Here is a 16,224-nt window from a genome sequence, read left to right on the forward strand (position 1 = left end):
GGAGGGGGAAAAGGAAGTCTTAGATTAAAGCTCGCTGCGTATACCTGCTTGGGAGATTCTATAAAGTAAAAATACATAAGTGCTCTGGTATCTAGCTACTTCTACACACTTTGCTGTGTGTGATCACTTAAGATCAAAATGCATTTGCAGCAGATGAGGGAAAAGTATGTGGTGCAGTGACAAATGGGTAGGCTCGCTGGAATTGATTTTTCCCCTTTCGCAAGTATAAAGAACTATTAAACTGTCACAGTCGCGCTAGTGGAGATGAATGGACCAGAGTTACTCAAGTGGACTAGAGATACTATAGGAGAGTCTGAATATAGAAAGTGACAAAACCCTCGAAATTCCCCATTCTATGCGATTCAACTGTCATGCCACAACACTTCCTGCTTACCATCAATGCTTTTAAAGTCCAAAAGATAGCTGCGATTGTCAACCTGGTAAAGCTGTAAACTCATTTTCACATAATTCCCGGTCACCGGATTCTTTCGACGCACTCTAAGATGATAGGCGTTCACCACCTAAAACAGGTAACTTTCTTTCAGGAATAAAATTCAAGGTGGTAGAACATTTCCCACCTCCCCAGCGTGAAACATTTCAAGAAAAGAACACTCTGGAAAGAATGATTGCTTTAACATACATAAATAAATATCCTAGTTGCTTCTAAAATATGTGTGTGGGCTTTTTTATGTTAAGTGGTTTTCAGTTAGGGTTGCGCAGACCTCTCTTGCCACCCTACTAAGCCCACACGTGTAACTCTCAATACAATCTGTTCCTTTTGTACACTATTTATAAAGGATTTGCATGGATGGCAGGTCTGTTGGGATGCGAATCGTGTTTGTGGAGTTAGTCTTAGGGTGCGGACAATATTGCTCAAGCCTAATACTAGAAAAAACTTCATCGCCTACAGAACTATTTAGCTAACTTCATTCTGGTTAGAATTCCACTTCCATTTGTAGAGCTACACGAGGGATAAATTTGGCTCATTAGCTCTCTGTCTTGCTGTGCATCTAACAAAGCTGTTAGCTGTTACAGACCCCAATATCTTTATTTAGGCTGTAAGCTCTTTGGGGCAGGGACTCTGTCATATGTTTGGACAATGCCTTGGGCAACAAGGACTTGGCCTCTAGGTGCTACTGTCACACAAATAAATAATACTGAGAAAGGGAGCAGGCTTCCAGAAATGACAGCAAATCAATTTACTGAACAGAGAGAGAATATTCTTGGGGAAGAAGAGCGACACATTCAGATTTACTTCAGAGAGCAAATATTAGTTGAATGAAATGGTAATATAACTAAACACCCTTATTCTGCCCTCTGCCTGCCAAAACAGGGAGTAGGGTAAAACATGAATACAGTCACCTGTGTTCAAAAATAGTCCAAGGTTTAGAAGATATGCTTTAGTCAAACACAAGTAATAGGGATCTCTACTTGGGTGACTGGGAGAAGTTCTACAGTCTGTCTTATGCAGATCAGACTAGATCAGTGGTTCTCAATCAGGGGTACGTGTACCCCTGGAGGCATGCAGAAGTTTTCTACATCAACTCATCTAGCTAGATATTTGCCTAGTTTTACAACAGGGGACATAAAAAGCACTAGCAAAGTCAGTACAAACTAAAATTTCATACAATGACTTGTAGATAGCGCAATATAAACTATACACTGAAATGTAAGTAAAATATTTATATTCCAATTGATGTATTTTATAGTTTTATGATAAAAATGAGAAAGTCAGCCATTTTCAGTGCTGTGACACTTTTGTATTTTTATGTCTGATTTTGTAAGCAAGTTGTTTTTAAGTGAGGTAAAACTTGGGGTACGCAAGACCTATCAGACTGCTGAAAGGGGTACAGTAGTTGAGAGCCACTGGACTAGACAATCGAATGGTTCATTCTGGATTTATAATCTATGAAAAGTTCCACTCGGTTAACTCCTTTGGGAACCACTAAAACTTGTACTTGCCACAATCTGTAAATCCGCTTTCAAACCTGTCCTGAGCTGCCTCTAATGATGGGACTCTGTTACTGCACGCAGGGGCCTGAGCTGAGCCATTTTCCCACTCATTTCACATAGCTACCCGCAAATGAATTAAATGTTGGAAACTTTAACACATTATTATGGGTGATTTTTTAAATGCTGGCATTTCAAAAGTAGCATATGCAGCAATGGTAACGTTCACACGCTTTACACCATTAAGTAAACCATTCTCGAATGAACTACTGGGCATAAACGTAGGTGCGTCATGCCAGCGTGTCAATGGTTATGGTCCTGATTCTGCACTGCCTTCCATCTTGTGTTGCTATTTACCCTGGTGCAAAGTGGTTGTAAAAGGCTAATGAGTCAGATGGTCACAGGTAAGTGACTACACAAGGCGGTGGAGAATCAGGCACAGTAGTTCTTAATGAGGGTTAAATCAATGGCAAGAACTTATCTGAGCACAAGAAAAATTGAATTGCTAGCTACTGCAAAAATACCTGTCCTATCTCATGCACCAATATCTCAGAAAACCCAGTTAAAAGAGAATATTACCAAGCAAAAAAAGAAAAATCAAGCATGGAAAGTTCAGCCCCAACCGGCGCATTGTTTGGGAAGCGTTAAGTGACTGTAAGCATGAGCTAGACATGGCTGTGCCTTCACCCAGAAGTACAGTTTCACTAGTGCAATGCTATAATCAGTTCCCTTGTAGTAAAAGAACTTTTGTCTACAAAGTAACATAGCCTATATATTCCTTAAGAAGAGAATAAAGGAAACCGATTGTGTAGTTTCAGGACATGTGATTGTTATGACCCATGCGGGAGGTTTCAAGGTATTCAGTCGCTAAAATTAGAAATATGACCAGCTCCTGCTAGCCCTACAGCTCAACAAGGCAGGCTGAGAGAGTTAAAATAAGGAAGTGCATTTTATGCATTTTATAAGTATTTTATGTCAGTAATACAGGTGGAGCTTATTTAGCCACAACTAGCATTTTTCAGGTTGAGTGTTTGTTTAAAAATAATAAACTAGAGATGATGATATAGTTCAAAACAGACAATCCTGTAACAATACTTACTATCTGCACTGATCAATTCAGATCAGGAGAACTTATAAGAAAATGATCCTTGAAAATGGCCACAAAGCACTGATATTTCCTACCTTCCATTCAAAATCCAGCTGTTTCATAGCTCGGTACACTTCAGCCATAATGTCATACGGTTTGCTTTGACTGCGGATTCCTAGATGCCACTTGGCTTTTTTCACAGTCAGAGATTTTGGCTTGGTAGTATTCAGTGCATCCAAGGGACACCGTGCTTTGGGACTGTCTGCTATTAAAGGAGGCATCCGCTCTGGGTGCGGTTTCACCCCCGGAGGTATGTGCATAGTGCTGTCATCCATAAATGAGCCAGTGGGCGGACTAGAGGCGAGGTAGAACTCACTGGCTTGATTCATGATTCTCCGATTGTCAATGATAAGGTGGTAAGCTACTGCAAGCTGGTCTTGTGGGTCACCACTATACAAGCTGTTCATCACCTCTGACTCCGTGCATTCAAACTTCTCACAAACTTCCCGCACTGCATCATCATCAATGATATTAGCATCGTAAGAAGGATCCTCTGGAAACAAGTAACTGGGCAAGTCTTGTTTAAACCACTCGTGTTCTCTAGGGGGAAAAAAAATGAAACTGTGACTACAGAGAGAGAGAGAGAGAGAGCGAGCATAGCCGTGAGTCTGTATTTGCAGATGGGCAACCTAGCTGTGATTCATTCTATGAGCTACAGCCTGGGGTGGTGGGGAGGGTGAAGGGGGTCGAACCAATGAAACAGACCCTCAGCTGGTGTAAACTGGCAAAACTTTGTTGTTTCAATAGAGCTACAATGATTTACACTGGTTGACAATCAAGTTCATTATTTTTAGTGATGTCTGAGGCTTCATTCAGGCAGTGGAACTCATTGCCACAAGACATCAGTGTGGCCAAGAGTTTGGTGGAACTCGAAACAGGCATGGCCACTACTATCATATTCTAGAAAACAAAATGCTCATCGAAGGCCTTCATTTGACAGCCCTGCAAACTATTAATTATTTATCAACACACAGGTAGCACCAGTGCATGCTTTCTTCAGATTAAGGTACCACAACAATACTGACGAGACGGGCGAAGGACAGTTTCCATTTTTGGTCTTTTTGTTGTAACTTCCAACAAGACTGTAAGTTGTGTGAAATAGTCACACCAAACAAAGCAATGAACGTGTGTGCAAGGTCTCCTGCATGTGATAGGGTGTCCACCCGACACAAGGCTTGCAAGGGTTAAGGTGGCCAAGTAGGCCAATTACCTCCCCAACCTGCACCTGGAGGCGGAGCCAGGGATTTAAATAGAACAGGCTCACCTGGGCAGGACCAAGTAAGACCTATATAAGCTAGGAAGCTGGCAATGGGGGCACTGCAGGCATTTCCTGGGAGAAGCGAAGGTGTATTCAGAAGTATAGAGGGTAGTGTGTGGGTGCTCCCTGGGAGGAGGGAGGCTGGCGGGGGAGCCAAGAAGGTGGGAGACAGTTCAGGGGAACAGTAGCAAGGAATAGGAATGCAGACCTTGGCTGCTGACTAGCGGCCCCTGAGACAGGACCCGGAGTAGAGGGTGGGCCTGGGTCCCCCGACCGGCTGCTGACCAAGTGGCACCAGCAGGGCAGTGAGCAGGAAGACTGCCTGAGCCCATCTGTCAAGAGGGACTTTGTTACCCCTGGAAAGGGGAACATGGGGTGACTGCGGCTGGAGGGGAGGCTGTGGTTCCTGGAGCAAGAGGGGCCTGCAGGATGGGTGAGACAACACTGGAGGAGGGTGCAATGGCTGGTCAGAGCTAATCCCCAGAGCGCCCTGGCAGTGGCGCTGCCAGTGGTGAGTGGACCCCGTGACACCACATCAGTGAACAACAGCCTTGGTTCACAAATCCAGGCTGATGTTCAGTTTACAGACAGGCCACTCTCCAAAAGGCACCTCCACCCTTGCTCCCTCCCCATTTCGCCTGTGCTGTCTGCAGACAGGCCCCCCGCTACAGGCCTCCCTTGGGATTTCAGTTTTTCATGAGGCATGAACTGTGGCCACTGCCTTTTCCAATGCTTTCAAAGTCTTTGAGTGGGAGGGGAGGTGTTCAGCATGCATCAATCTTCCATCTCCACAGGGCAGTGGGACTGGGGAAACACTCGTGGCAATCGCTGGTTATTTCATCAGGAACTATGGGGCAACTCAGCCTTAGGGACAGTTGACAATCAGGGTGTTTCTCTGCTCCTGCATGGGGATGGAGTGGTCACTAACATCTCCCTCTCACGCATGGCCTGTGGTAGGCATTGGTCACACCCTGGAGAGCATAATCTGGGTGTGGGGATGGCGTTGCCACAAAATTGCTCCTTTAAACCTCCAGGAGCAATTGGATGGTCGTATGCAGCCCAAAGGCAGTAAACATAATGTGTAGGATGGCATCCCAGAGCTGGGGCCCTTGGTGGTGGGGCGGGATTCCTCATGCAAACCCACACCTACAGGACTGTGTGTGCTGCCAACCCCTAATAATCGCACCTGCATGTGAACTAAACCCTATATCGTTCGTCCGGCACGGCAACTGTGATTTTATTTGTATGTTAGGAACTGGCCTGAGACCCAAACACCCATCAGACGGTAAAGACTCTTGGTCGCTGATGTAGCTACAAAGTGGTCACCCATCCGCCACATCCCATTACCACCTGTTGTCCCCTCATGGGCGCTCCTCCCCTAAGATGCATTAGAGCCACTAAACTGAGAGACTTGGGAAAAAAAGCCCCATTTTCACTTTAGGACAGCAGTTGCACTATAAAACCATCATTTCCAAACGAATTAAAGACCCAAGGACTTTCAGATGGCTGTGACATTTATATACCTATTTTAAAACACCATTTAGATTTAATGATTATTCTGTATTTCACAGAAGATCGAGCATGCTCCTAGTTTACACCGTACTAAAATTATTCAGTTTAAGTCCTGCTTTCAGACAGGCATTTTTAATTATATTTAAAGGCCCAAATATGGACTAAAAAAACCTCAGTGCTCACATTAAGCTGAATTTATATGGGAATGTGAGCAGGCAGAAGTACAGCACCAGCTTATTCATTTGCTAGATGAGAAAATTATACTACATTTAAAGGTGAGCCATTTGCCCTCATTAAGGAATATTTTTCAGGTGTTTCATTTTTAGAGCGCGGGCTGTGGATCCTGCATTCTTGGTCTATGCATCTTTTCATGTTTTGCTGTGACTCTGCATATTAAATACACCGTATGCTGAACCTGCATTCAGAAGGAAGGAGAAGTTTTTTAATTAAGCAACAAAACATGGCAGATGAATGCTAATTTCTTAGCATTACTGCATCACGTGGCTACTTTTGCCAAGCACCGTTAAGGATATTTGAGACCATTTTTTAATGCAATAGAAAAGGTCCCGGTTACTTGCTGAAATGCACCTACTAACCTTCATAAACTATGGGTATGTTGACACTTAAAAGCTGCCGCTGCACCACTGTAGCGCTTCAGTGTAGACGCTCGTTACAGCGATGGGAGGGGTTCTCCCGTCACTGTAGTTAATATACCTACCTGAGATGCAGTAGGTAGTTCAACAGAAGAATTCTTCCATCAACTTAGCACTGTCTACACCAGGCTTAGGTAGTCATCGCTACATTTCTCAGGGGTATGGATTTTTCGCACCCCCGAGAGATGTAGCTTTGCCATTGTAAGTTTTCAGGGTCAACTAGCCTTGTGTCCGCAACACAGCTTGCCCACCACACGCAAGAAGGTATATTTGAGGAGAGAGGCTTCTATTGTGACTTCTGATGTGTGACGTTACCTTATGTCCTTGATGGTTGCTCGCTTGAGTGGGTCAACCTGCAGCATGTGCATGAGGAGAGTGGAAACTGAACGGTTGAGGTATTCGGGGATGTAGAAAACACCTCCACGGATCTTCTTAAAGAGCGTGGGAACGTGTTCATCATCAAATGGCAGCGTCCCGCAGAGAAGAGCATAGAGAATAACACCACAACTCCAGATATCCACCTCAGGCCCAGCATACAACCTAAACAAAGTCAAGGCAACAGAGAAGATTTCCTTTCCATGTTTTATCTGTTTGCCAATTGGCATTATATGCTTTGTAGTAGAGGTTATAATATAGCAGAGGAGCTTAAAAGTGGACCCTGAAAGCTAAATGCTTCAGTTCGTACTCCTACCCCAGTGTCCTAAAACTGAGCCTCACTGAAGCGTCTCTGGTTCACTCAGACTGAGACACGAAGGTGCAACCCACAGAAGCTAATGAAGAGGCAAGGAAACAAGTTTGCTCTTCCTTCCCAACAGCTCTGTGAAAAGCTTCTTCTCTTGTTCCAATGGCTGATGGACTCAGCCAACTATTTCTATACATCCACCAAGACAGATATAACTACAAGCAAATATTACACCTCTGTACATTTATTTTTTCTGTAAGAAATTTGTATTCAAGTCCGATCCAGTACTTAGGCTTCTAGGAAACTGCTAATGTGGGCATGGTTATCACAAAGCTTGGGTGCCCTTGATACACTGCTTTGATTACTGCGTGTTGGATTTTTTTCAGTAACATTGTGAGCATGCTCCTCCTTGGCCAAAATTTCAAAAGTTGGGCTCCTACAGCCATACTCAGGCACCTAAATAGCTCGCTTTATTTTCAAAAGTGCTTGTCACCCAGCAGCTCCTTCTGAGGACAATGAGAGCAGCTCCGTACTCAGCATTTTTTGAAAAAACTGGCCAATTATTTAGATGCATAAGTATACCGCCCTTTATGGTCTTGTTTTTGACAATTCTGGGGGCCCAGTGTTTCTGCTGGTTCCCAGATTGATAGGATGATCACAGATTTGTATTTTAGACCCAAGCGGATATATCTACTCTGTCTTACAACCTGTCCTTTCATGCTTTGTTACTCATCAGGCCATGGCAGAAGGTGAATTTTGAATCTGCTCACATACTCTGGTCTCCTACATAAATCCATGTGCAATGTCATACAACAGAACTAGTAGTCTGATCAATCTCCATGCTATGTGAAAAACATTGTAATGATAACTCTGACAGGTGCTGTCCCTTTAAGAGCAAGGTAGGCTGGGAAACCCTTCCAGGATATAAAATGAGAAGCTGAGCAGCAATGAGGGAGTTTGCGGGGAGGCCTGATAAAGGGAAGGCAATACAGTCAGGGGATTAGTAGATGAACCTGGTTTAGACGTATATGGTGTTTTTGTTTCTTTTATTCATTGCTAACAAGCTGAATTGGTTGAGTCCTTGCAATCCTTCGGGACCTAGAGGGCAATAACTTGTACCTTTTCTCTTGCTGTCCTCTGATAGAACACTCTCTTCTATACTGCTTGAATGAAAGCACAGTTAGGGCTCTACTGAATGAAGTGGGGACAACCTTGATTTGCAGCTTCTTTCTGGAGCTGCAGCAGCTGTGGACTTCCTGGCTTTGCCCCGTGTCCAGCCAGCATGACTCACTGATCCCTGTAAGTGGAGTTGTTGCCTCCACTCAGTCCTCCAGAGGGTCTAATTCAGAAGGAACTCTGCCATCACTTCCACTGGCATAAGTGACAGGAAACTTAATCAAAAATAATCCACATTAACCAAAATGCTGTGTTTATTTGGCCTGTTAGATGAGATACAGCAGGAAAAATGATATGGGGAAAGTGTACTGCGATTTTGCCACCTGGTTTCTGTTAAAATGAATGCAAACAAGACATGGTATAAAAAAATAACTGGTACGAGACTGGAAAACAGGTGGTTATGAAGAATATGTGCAAGATTCTAAATTAGGAAATCCTTCCTTCTAATCCTGGTTTTGTCACTGGCCTGCTGTATGGGCTTGGCCAAATCAGTTTTTCTCCGAAACTCCATTTTCAGAACTGTGAAATGGGAAAGGAAAGGTCGTACTTCCATCTGGGTGTGATGAAGATTAATTCAGGATTGGGCAGTGCTTTCAATAGGTAAGGGTGCTATAGAAATGCCAAATAACAGCCGTTCGGTAGGGCGTGACTGCTTCACAGGTTTGTTCATCATTAATTTAACAGGAAGTCATGACCATTCCATCCCATGACAGCAGCAACCATTCTTCTGAAAAAAGAAATTGATTAAAAGAAGCCAGAAGATAAGACTTTTCAGATGGAACCACTGGGAAGGTATGGAAAAGGGGTAGAGACCATTGTTAAGGTTTGGGAAGCGGGTGGGTAAAATTGGTTGGTCTATCATTGACTAGTTCTCTTTAACAACATAACAAAATTAAAGATAGACAGATGAAACATTTAGCATGTTAGGTGAATAAGAATTTTGGGGAGGGAAACTCCTTGCACATGAAAAGGATTCAGGTCAAAAATATATTTACCTAATTCTTTATTTAGGTATATAAACCACAAATGTCTTTTAATAACTCTTTACAATTTTTAGAAAGATCGTTTTCTATTTTTAATCATAGAAAGAAAACGACACAAGGCTTTGTGACTAGATTCACTCCCACTTTTAAAAATGAAGGCGTGTGAGGGGGAGCTTCAGCTATCTTTAACAGTAGTACAAAATAAGTTTCAAATACAAGAACAAATGCAAGAATCACACCGGACCATACACTTGCATTCAAATGGGTTTTCTCAATGATAAGTTATACCTTCCGGAGATGACTTCAGGAGCTGCATAGTTTGGGGAGCCACAGCTGGTTCGCAGAAATTCACCATCTGACATCATGTTCGACAACCCTAAAAGTAAGACTCTTGCATATTGACGCATGCTTTGAATGTATGGTTAGCGAGAATTCTATGCTTCTAAAAGGATGACGGGAGGAGTACCAAGGGAAGGAGTGGGGGAAATTATGAAATAATAAAATTAAACAATTGGGGGTTTCTGGAATGGTGGGGCATTATGTATTACAAATAATTCTCACATCACTTATCACTAGGAGAAAGAATGCATCTGCAGTGAGCTGCCTCAGACTGTTAACTAGCTTTCTAAATCATATTGAAGACTCCTGTCACTGCTTGTGTGTAAAATGAAGTGATCCCAACGCACAAATAGTTCTACAAAAGGAGTAGGCATATGAGATTAGACATAACAGGCTTCAAAAAAAACCCCAAAACTTAGATACATTCATGGAGCATAGGTCCATCAATGGCTATTAGCCAAGATGGGCAGGGATGGTGTCCCTAGCCTCTGTCTGCTGGTAATGGGCAACAGGGATGGATCACTTGATAATTACGGGTTCTGTTCATTCCCTCTGAAGTACCTGGCATTGGCCACTGTCGGAAGACAGGATACTAGGCTAGATGGACCTTTGGTCTGACCCAGTATGGCCATTCTTATGGTCATACAGGGACAAATTCCGTTCTGATGTTACTGCATTGGAGTCTACCATGAATGTTAGCTAATTTTTTTTAATTATTACGCTGAAAACAGTGATGAATTTGCAAATTACCTTGTTTCTCCACTGTGCTAAAACCCATGTATGTTTATACTACAAACACAAGAGATCTCACTAGCGATGCCTGTCTTCGTTGAAGGGTGAGTGTTTACGATTATGAACTCTTCAATTAAAATTATGAAATTGTTCATGGCCATGCAAACTGACTCAGTTCTGTAAGGCATGTTATGTTGACACACTCCAGCAAGTGGCTTGTAGCTGGCTACATTTCTGGAATGCTGTTGGGGTCACATACCAAAATCAGCTATCTTGGCATTCATGTGTGCATCCAGCAGCACATTCTCTGGTTTCAGGTCTCTGTGGACAACCATATGCCTGTGACAGTAATCCACTGCAGAGAGAATCTGCTGGAAAAGGCGTCTAGCTTCCGCATCTTCCACCTACAAAACACCGGGAGACGGTTAAACCTTTCTCTGAAACGACACTTGGCAAAACACCTTTGGCTCCGTCGTGAGCTGAAAAGCTCTATGATGCACAGATAAAATTACAGTAAAAACACTGTAAACAGAGACAAATGTATAAAGCAGATTTTTCCCCTTGCATTTTATACTGCATTACTGCTTTGAAATAAAGCTAATAACTAGGAGCCATGTGACAAAATTAGGAAAAGCTCAATTTAGACTGGCTGTCACAAAGACCTGTGTTTAATTTGTGTCAGGGCTGAGCCCCGGCACATCTTGGCTTGGCAGTTTATAGCCCCTGCACCTCTGGGCTTGCTGTGTCAATGCAAAAAAAAATTGCTTTGAGCCTCAACACCTCTTTCATTACAAATTAAGCACTGACAAAGACCTTCCTAATAGTGAAATCTATTAAACTGTGGCCTAGTCTCTCAAGGGAACCAATAGCAGTCCTATCACAGGAGATTTTAATCTAGACTTGAGAAAGCATTGCACAATGTTCTACAGGGAACAAATTCAGCCATGAGGAATGAAGTAGGTGGCTTTGTAGAGGTGAAAAATGGAGCAGCTCTATGATTCTATAATTAGGACGAATGCAATGGGGAATTAGATCGAATAAAGTGCGTTTCTGGTCATTTATACTGACCAGTTTGTAATGTTCTTTCATGAAAAATGTCGTTTCTAAATGTCAAAGTCCAGAAAGGGCCTAACTTTAATACTTAGAAAGATCAAGTATTTTCTATAAACTGAGGAAAAAAAATCATGCTGTAAATCAGAATTGTATTCATAAATGTAAAGGACCAATGGAAATGACTTCTCCTATCAGTGTCCTCATACGAAATAGGTTAGTACAAAATGCATTTCTTTTGTGACCCTACAGGAAGAGAAGAACATTAGCACTGTAGCCTGAACTTTCCCGGTATCCTAACTGAGACCTTTATTCGTCCATCTTATACGTTCTGCTGTTCCTGGCTGGTGGCTGTATGAAACCTACCAAGACATCCATAAGGGAGTTACGAGTGATTCTCCTTGTACTTAACAGTAGGTTTATTATTTGATTGGATTATTTTTCTGGCTTGTTTTTATTTCTTGTTTATATGTTGTAACACAACATGGAGTAGTTGCAAAGAGATGTATACAACTGTATTCTAGGCCAAATGCAAGATATTCAGGATAGGACTATTTTTGTTCCATTTAGCTAAAAAGCATCCCATTTTGCAAAACCATTTTATTCTGCAGCACCATCCTTTTCCCACCCGAATCTTTATCTTGACAATATACAGTCACTTACACGTCCATGCTTACAGATGTAATCAAACAATTCGCCACCAGATACATATTCCATTACCATGAAAAAATCCGTTGGAGTGCTGATGACCTGGTATCTTCAAAAACAAAAGAGAGAATTTAGAAAGACTTAATTAGTAACAACAGAGCAAGATTTTTAAACAGTTTACTATTATAACTTCTTCTGTAAAATAAACATTTGTTTTGATCTTGTGTATAAACTTGCTTTCTATATATGAAAAGCAATTGCTTATATTTCAAGATGCAAACAAATATAATCTCTTTCAATGGTCTGTTGAAAGCATCTGTTTCACAAATTCACTTCTTTATTTCTTAAGCTTTTACATAATCCTCTGAAATCTTTGCTACATTAGTTTACCACACTTAGGACTAACCTGATTTTCAAACTTCCATTTTGGCTAAGATTTACAGCAATGTTTTAAGAGATTGCTGTAAAAGCAAAAAAGGAATATTAACCTTCCCTCCCCCCCTCCCCCCTTGTACTGCGGATGCAGGAGAAAAGAACTCTAGGTACTATAGGCAGGTAAAGTTTGAATCTGTCCTATTACACTCCAGTTTCTCAGCTAGAGTAAATTGGCATAACTTTATTGACTTCAGTGAAGCTACATAAATTTATAGCAACACCAGCTAAGGTTCACAACCATTTTCTTGTACTCAGATTTTGTGTTTGCACTGCTTATAGTTGAATTTGTGTTCTGTATCATTACACTAGAAGTGAACAAATAACTTCCTGTCTTCTTAAAACTGCATGTAAATACATCGTGTTCAGTAAAACCCGCAAAAGATCAATAAGGGTTAATACACTTTAAAGTGGTTTGAGATCCAGTATACCAAAGTCTCTGATAATTCGTTACTGTGTACAGGGAAAAAAATCAAATAAAATGGAAAGTAAATGTAATCCATTCTCACTTCCTAATTTTCTTTTAACATACCATTTCATGATTCAATTAGTTAGCCCAGACCATATTGATGTTCTTAACTTCGATTTAATTTTTAGGCCATAATTTGTTCTCTTTGACATATATGAGAACCAGTTGAGACTCAGAGTGCCAGATGCCTCTTTGAGAAGCACTTTTTGCTACCTGATTTATGAAATGGTACCAATCTGTTCTCAAAGATGCTAATGATACTGTGGAGTAACTCCATTAAAGTCAATAGTAACTTCAGAATTATGGTGGATTAACTGGAAGCAGAATTTGACCCCTTCCCTCTAAGAGGAAGGCTCACTAGATGACATGCCAGTTTCAAGAGTGCTCTAAACAACAAATTATATTTCTAATAGCCATTCAACCACTTTATTTTATAGACATGCCAAATGTATTTAATGGCTGGCTACTATAATAACTTGATTTGTGCATTTAAACCTGGAGGTTTCTGGATTTTTAATCTGAGAACACTAAACTACTGCAGTGCAGTTACCTATTTGCAACTTAAATTCGGATACCTCAGAGTGTCAATTTTGGAACCTCTTTCCTGAATTTCAACATCATAAACAGAAAATGGTAACTTTAGTCTTCTGATATCCAGACCACTAATGGAGAACTCCTATTGGTTTGGGGCTAGGATTTCACCTCGAGATCCTGATCATGTAGTCATTACACAGACAAAAGTCACATTAACTTCAAAGTCTCATTAACTGCTGGATCAGGCCAAAAGAGAAGAGAGAACACTAACTCCCATTGACATCTATGGTAGTTCCTTGTAGCCCTCAGTTCTCAGTCACCATTGCCATTCCATTGAAAAACAACAGGGCTTACACAGGTGTAAGTATGCAGAACTTGATTCAATAAAGTTTACTATGCATGGGATTGCCAAGATAATACCCCAAACTTCCCAGCAAAACTGGTCTGTATAGTTTTCTAAGGCTCTGACTCTGCTCTTATTGACTTCAATGTCGCAAGACTGGGCCCTAACTCAGCAAAAACCTGCACACCTGCTTAGCTTTATATATTACTGGGAGTCATTCCACTGAAGTCAAGTAAAGTGAAGCATGTGTATAAGACTTGTAGGATCAAGGCCTTAATTTATAACTTGGTAGGTCCATGACTGGAACAGCACAAAGGCAGCCTGATCCAAAGCCCTTTGAAATCGCTGATTTCAGTGTGCATGGGACAGGCCCATAATGAATAGATGTGTCAACTTATTTGCAAAAAACTAAAGAATGTCTTGAATGAATTGTTTAGAGAATATTAATTAGCTGGCTCCGTTCCCCGATACACTTCTCAAAATGCAAACTAACCATTTCAGTCTTTTCCATCTTCTGCAAGTGTAATTTAATTTGCTAGTAAAACAAAAATGCATTCAAGAGAATTCCCTCTGACACAACATAGAACTGAAATGCAATATGAACACAGAGAACACTAGCAATAGTACTTACAGTTTGATAATATGAGGGTGCCGAAAGAGTTTTAGGTTTTGAATTTCTCTCTTGATTTTCCCAACCACATCCAAGCTCCGAATTTTCTGTCTATTTAAAATTTTTACGGCTACTTTATGTCCTGTCAGCTGGTGTTCTCCAACTAATGGAAAGAGAACATTAGAATGTCACTAAAGAGGATGCAATGACCTGTAGGAGTAATTTAGCTTACTGACATAGGTGGGTTCTGAGGGAACAATGGAAGGAGGGTCATGATGGGTAAACTGTCTGAAAGTTGGGAACCACCAGGCCTGCACAGGGGACTGGTGTTTGGACTCCATGACTCAGATGACTAATAAAGGAATATCACCTCTAGGTTAGTGATTCAAGTCCAAAACATGTTGTTACCATCTGAAGATGACTCAGTGGCCCTGTGTGAAATGAGTCTGGTGACCTCAGTCCAGGCCCCAACCCTGGATTTATAATGTGGACACAACTGACCACTTTACAGAAAGTTTCAGAGGCCACAGCTCTGATGGACATGGAAACTATGTGGTCAGAGAGCTTGTTTCTGAGGCACTTTTTCCACTCACTCCTAAGCAGGTCCTCCCATCGTCACTCAGGATGGAGAGAATGGAATAGAGCATTATCTATGAAGTTCTATACAGAGTGCTCAAAATCCTGCAAGCTTTACTGAAGGATGACAAGTCTATACATGTTTTACCCAGAGATCCACAAGCAAGTAGTTTCTGACTAGTTATGTATTTTAAAGTGCAGCTTCGTTCTCACTGAACGTCAAACCATTAGGGAGATGAAAGGATGGAGTTAACCCTGTCTCTCCCATCATGTTGCAAAACTTCCCCTAACTACACATATTTCTAATCCTTCCTATGCTGCCTTCTGGTTTCTAACCACATTAAACTAAAGCTACTTTCTCTCGCCCACAAAGCCCTGCATAAATCATATACTGGGATTTTCCAAGCATGCCTTATCGAGCGCTTCAGTAGAGCAAGCCAAACTCTGCTCTGAGTTGTACTGGTCCATATCACTTACATGGGTGACAGTGGTGTAACACGAGAGGAGAATCTGGCTCAGAGTTTTTAACTTAATGTGAAATTTCCCAGCTTTTGTCAGTTTAAGCCAGCCTCCTTCTGTCATCACTTAATGTACTACTTCTTGTGAGAATTAAAAAATACTTAGCTGCTAAAATGCATTTAGACTGAATGACAGGTTATGTTCACATGCCATACTATGGACTTGATGAATACTCCAACCAACCTCTCCCAAACTGTCTTCACCATAACCAAAGGGTCCAGTCTTGAAGGCCTTACACAGACATCTATCTTTGCAAAAGCTTAATCAACACTTAGTGGAAATCTCAGGATTTTCTTGTGGTCTCTAGGGGTGGGCTGTCTGGAAAATAATTCCATTTGGTAAAAAAATTTGTAATGTAAAAATCTGTTTTCATTCTGCATCAGAACAAAAAGTAGACCTTTAAAAACTTCTGTGAGTGTGAGATATTATGACCCTCGGCCTTCCCCTAAGAACAGACAATAGCCTAGTGGTTAGGGCCCTCACATGGGAGCCTGATGCTCAGTTTTGCTGAAAAATTCCAGACCAGCTCTAGTTAGAGTGTCCTCTAAGGCAGTGCTTCTCAAGCTATCTGATGTGGAGGACCGGCAATTTTTTTTCCCCCAATGTGTGTG

At 41.6% G+C, this 16,224-nt stretch overlaps 1 protein-coding gene across 2 annotated transcripts in view; it reads right to left on the minus strand.

The window, feature by feature from the left end:
- PRKAA2 (protein kinase AMP-activated catalytic subunit alpha 2) overlaps positions 1–16,224 on the minus strand; it is a 36,188-nt gene that overhangs the window by 7,116 nt on the left and 12,848 nt on the right. Inside the window, exons 2-8 of one of the 2 annotated variants that reach the window (XM_048861162.2) lie at positions 14,540–14,681; positions 12,146–12,239; positions 10,692–10,836; positions 9,650–9,737; positions 6,836–7,060; positions 3,133–3,637; positions 395–521 (exon numbers count right to left, since the gene is read on the minus strand). In XM_048861162.2, coding sequence (XP_048717119.2) covers positions 395–521; positions 3,133–3,637; positions 6,836–7,060; positions 9,650–9,737; positions 10,692–10,836; positions 12,146–12,239; positions 14,540–14,681 — 1,326 coding nt within the window. Of the gene's footprint in view, positions 1–394; positions 522–3,132; positions 3,638–6,006; positions 6,283–6,835; positions 7,061–9,649; positions 9,738–10,691; positions 10,837–12,145; positions 12,240–14,539; positions 14,682–16,224 lie in introns of those variants that run through there. The other variant, XM_048861163.2, reaches the window with a different exon arrangement.

This window comes from Caretta caretta, chromosome 8, assembly GCF_965140235.1.
Source record: "Caretta caretta isolate rCarCar2 chromosome 8, rCarCar1.hap1, whole genome shotgun sequence".
Taxonomy (NCBI): Eukaryota; Metazoa; Chordata; order Testudines; family Cheloniidae; genus Caretta; species Caretta caretta.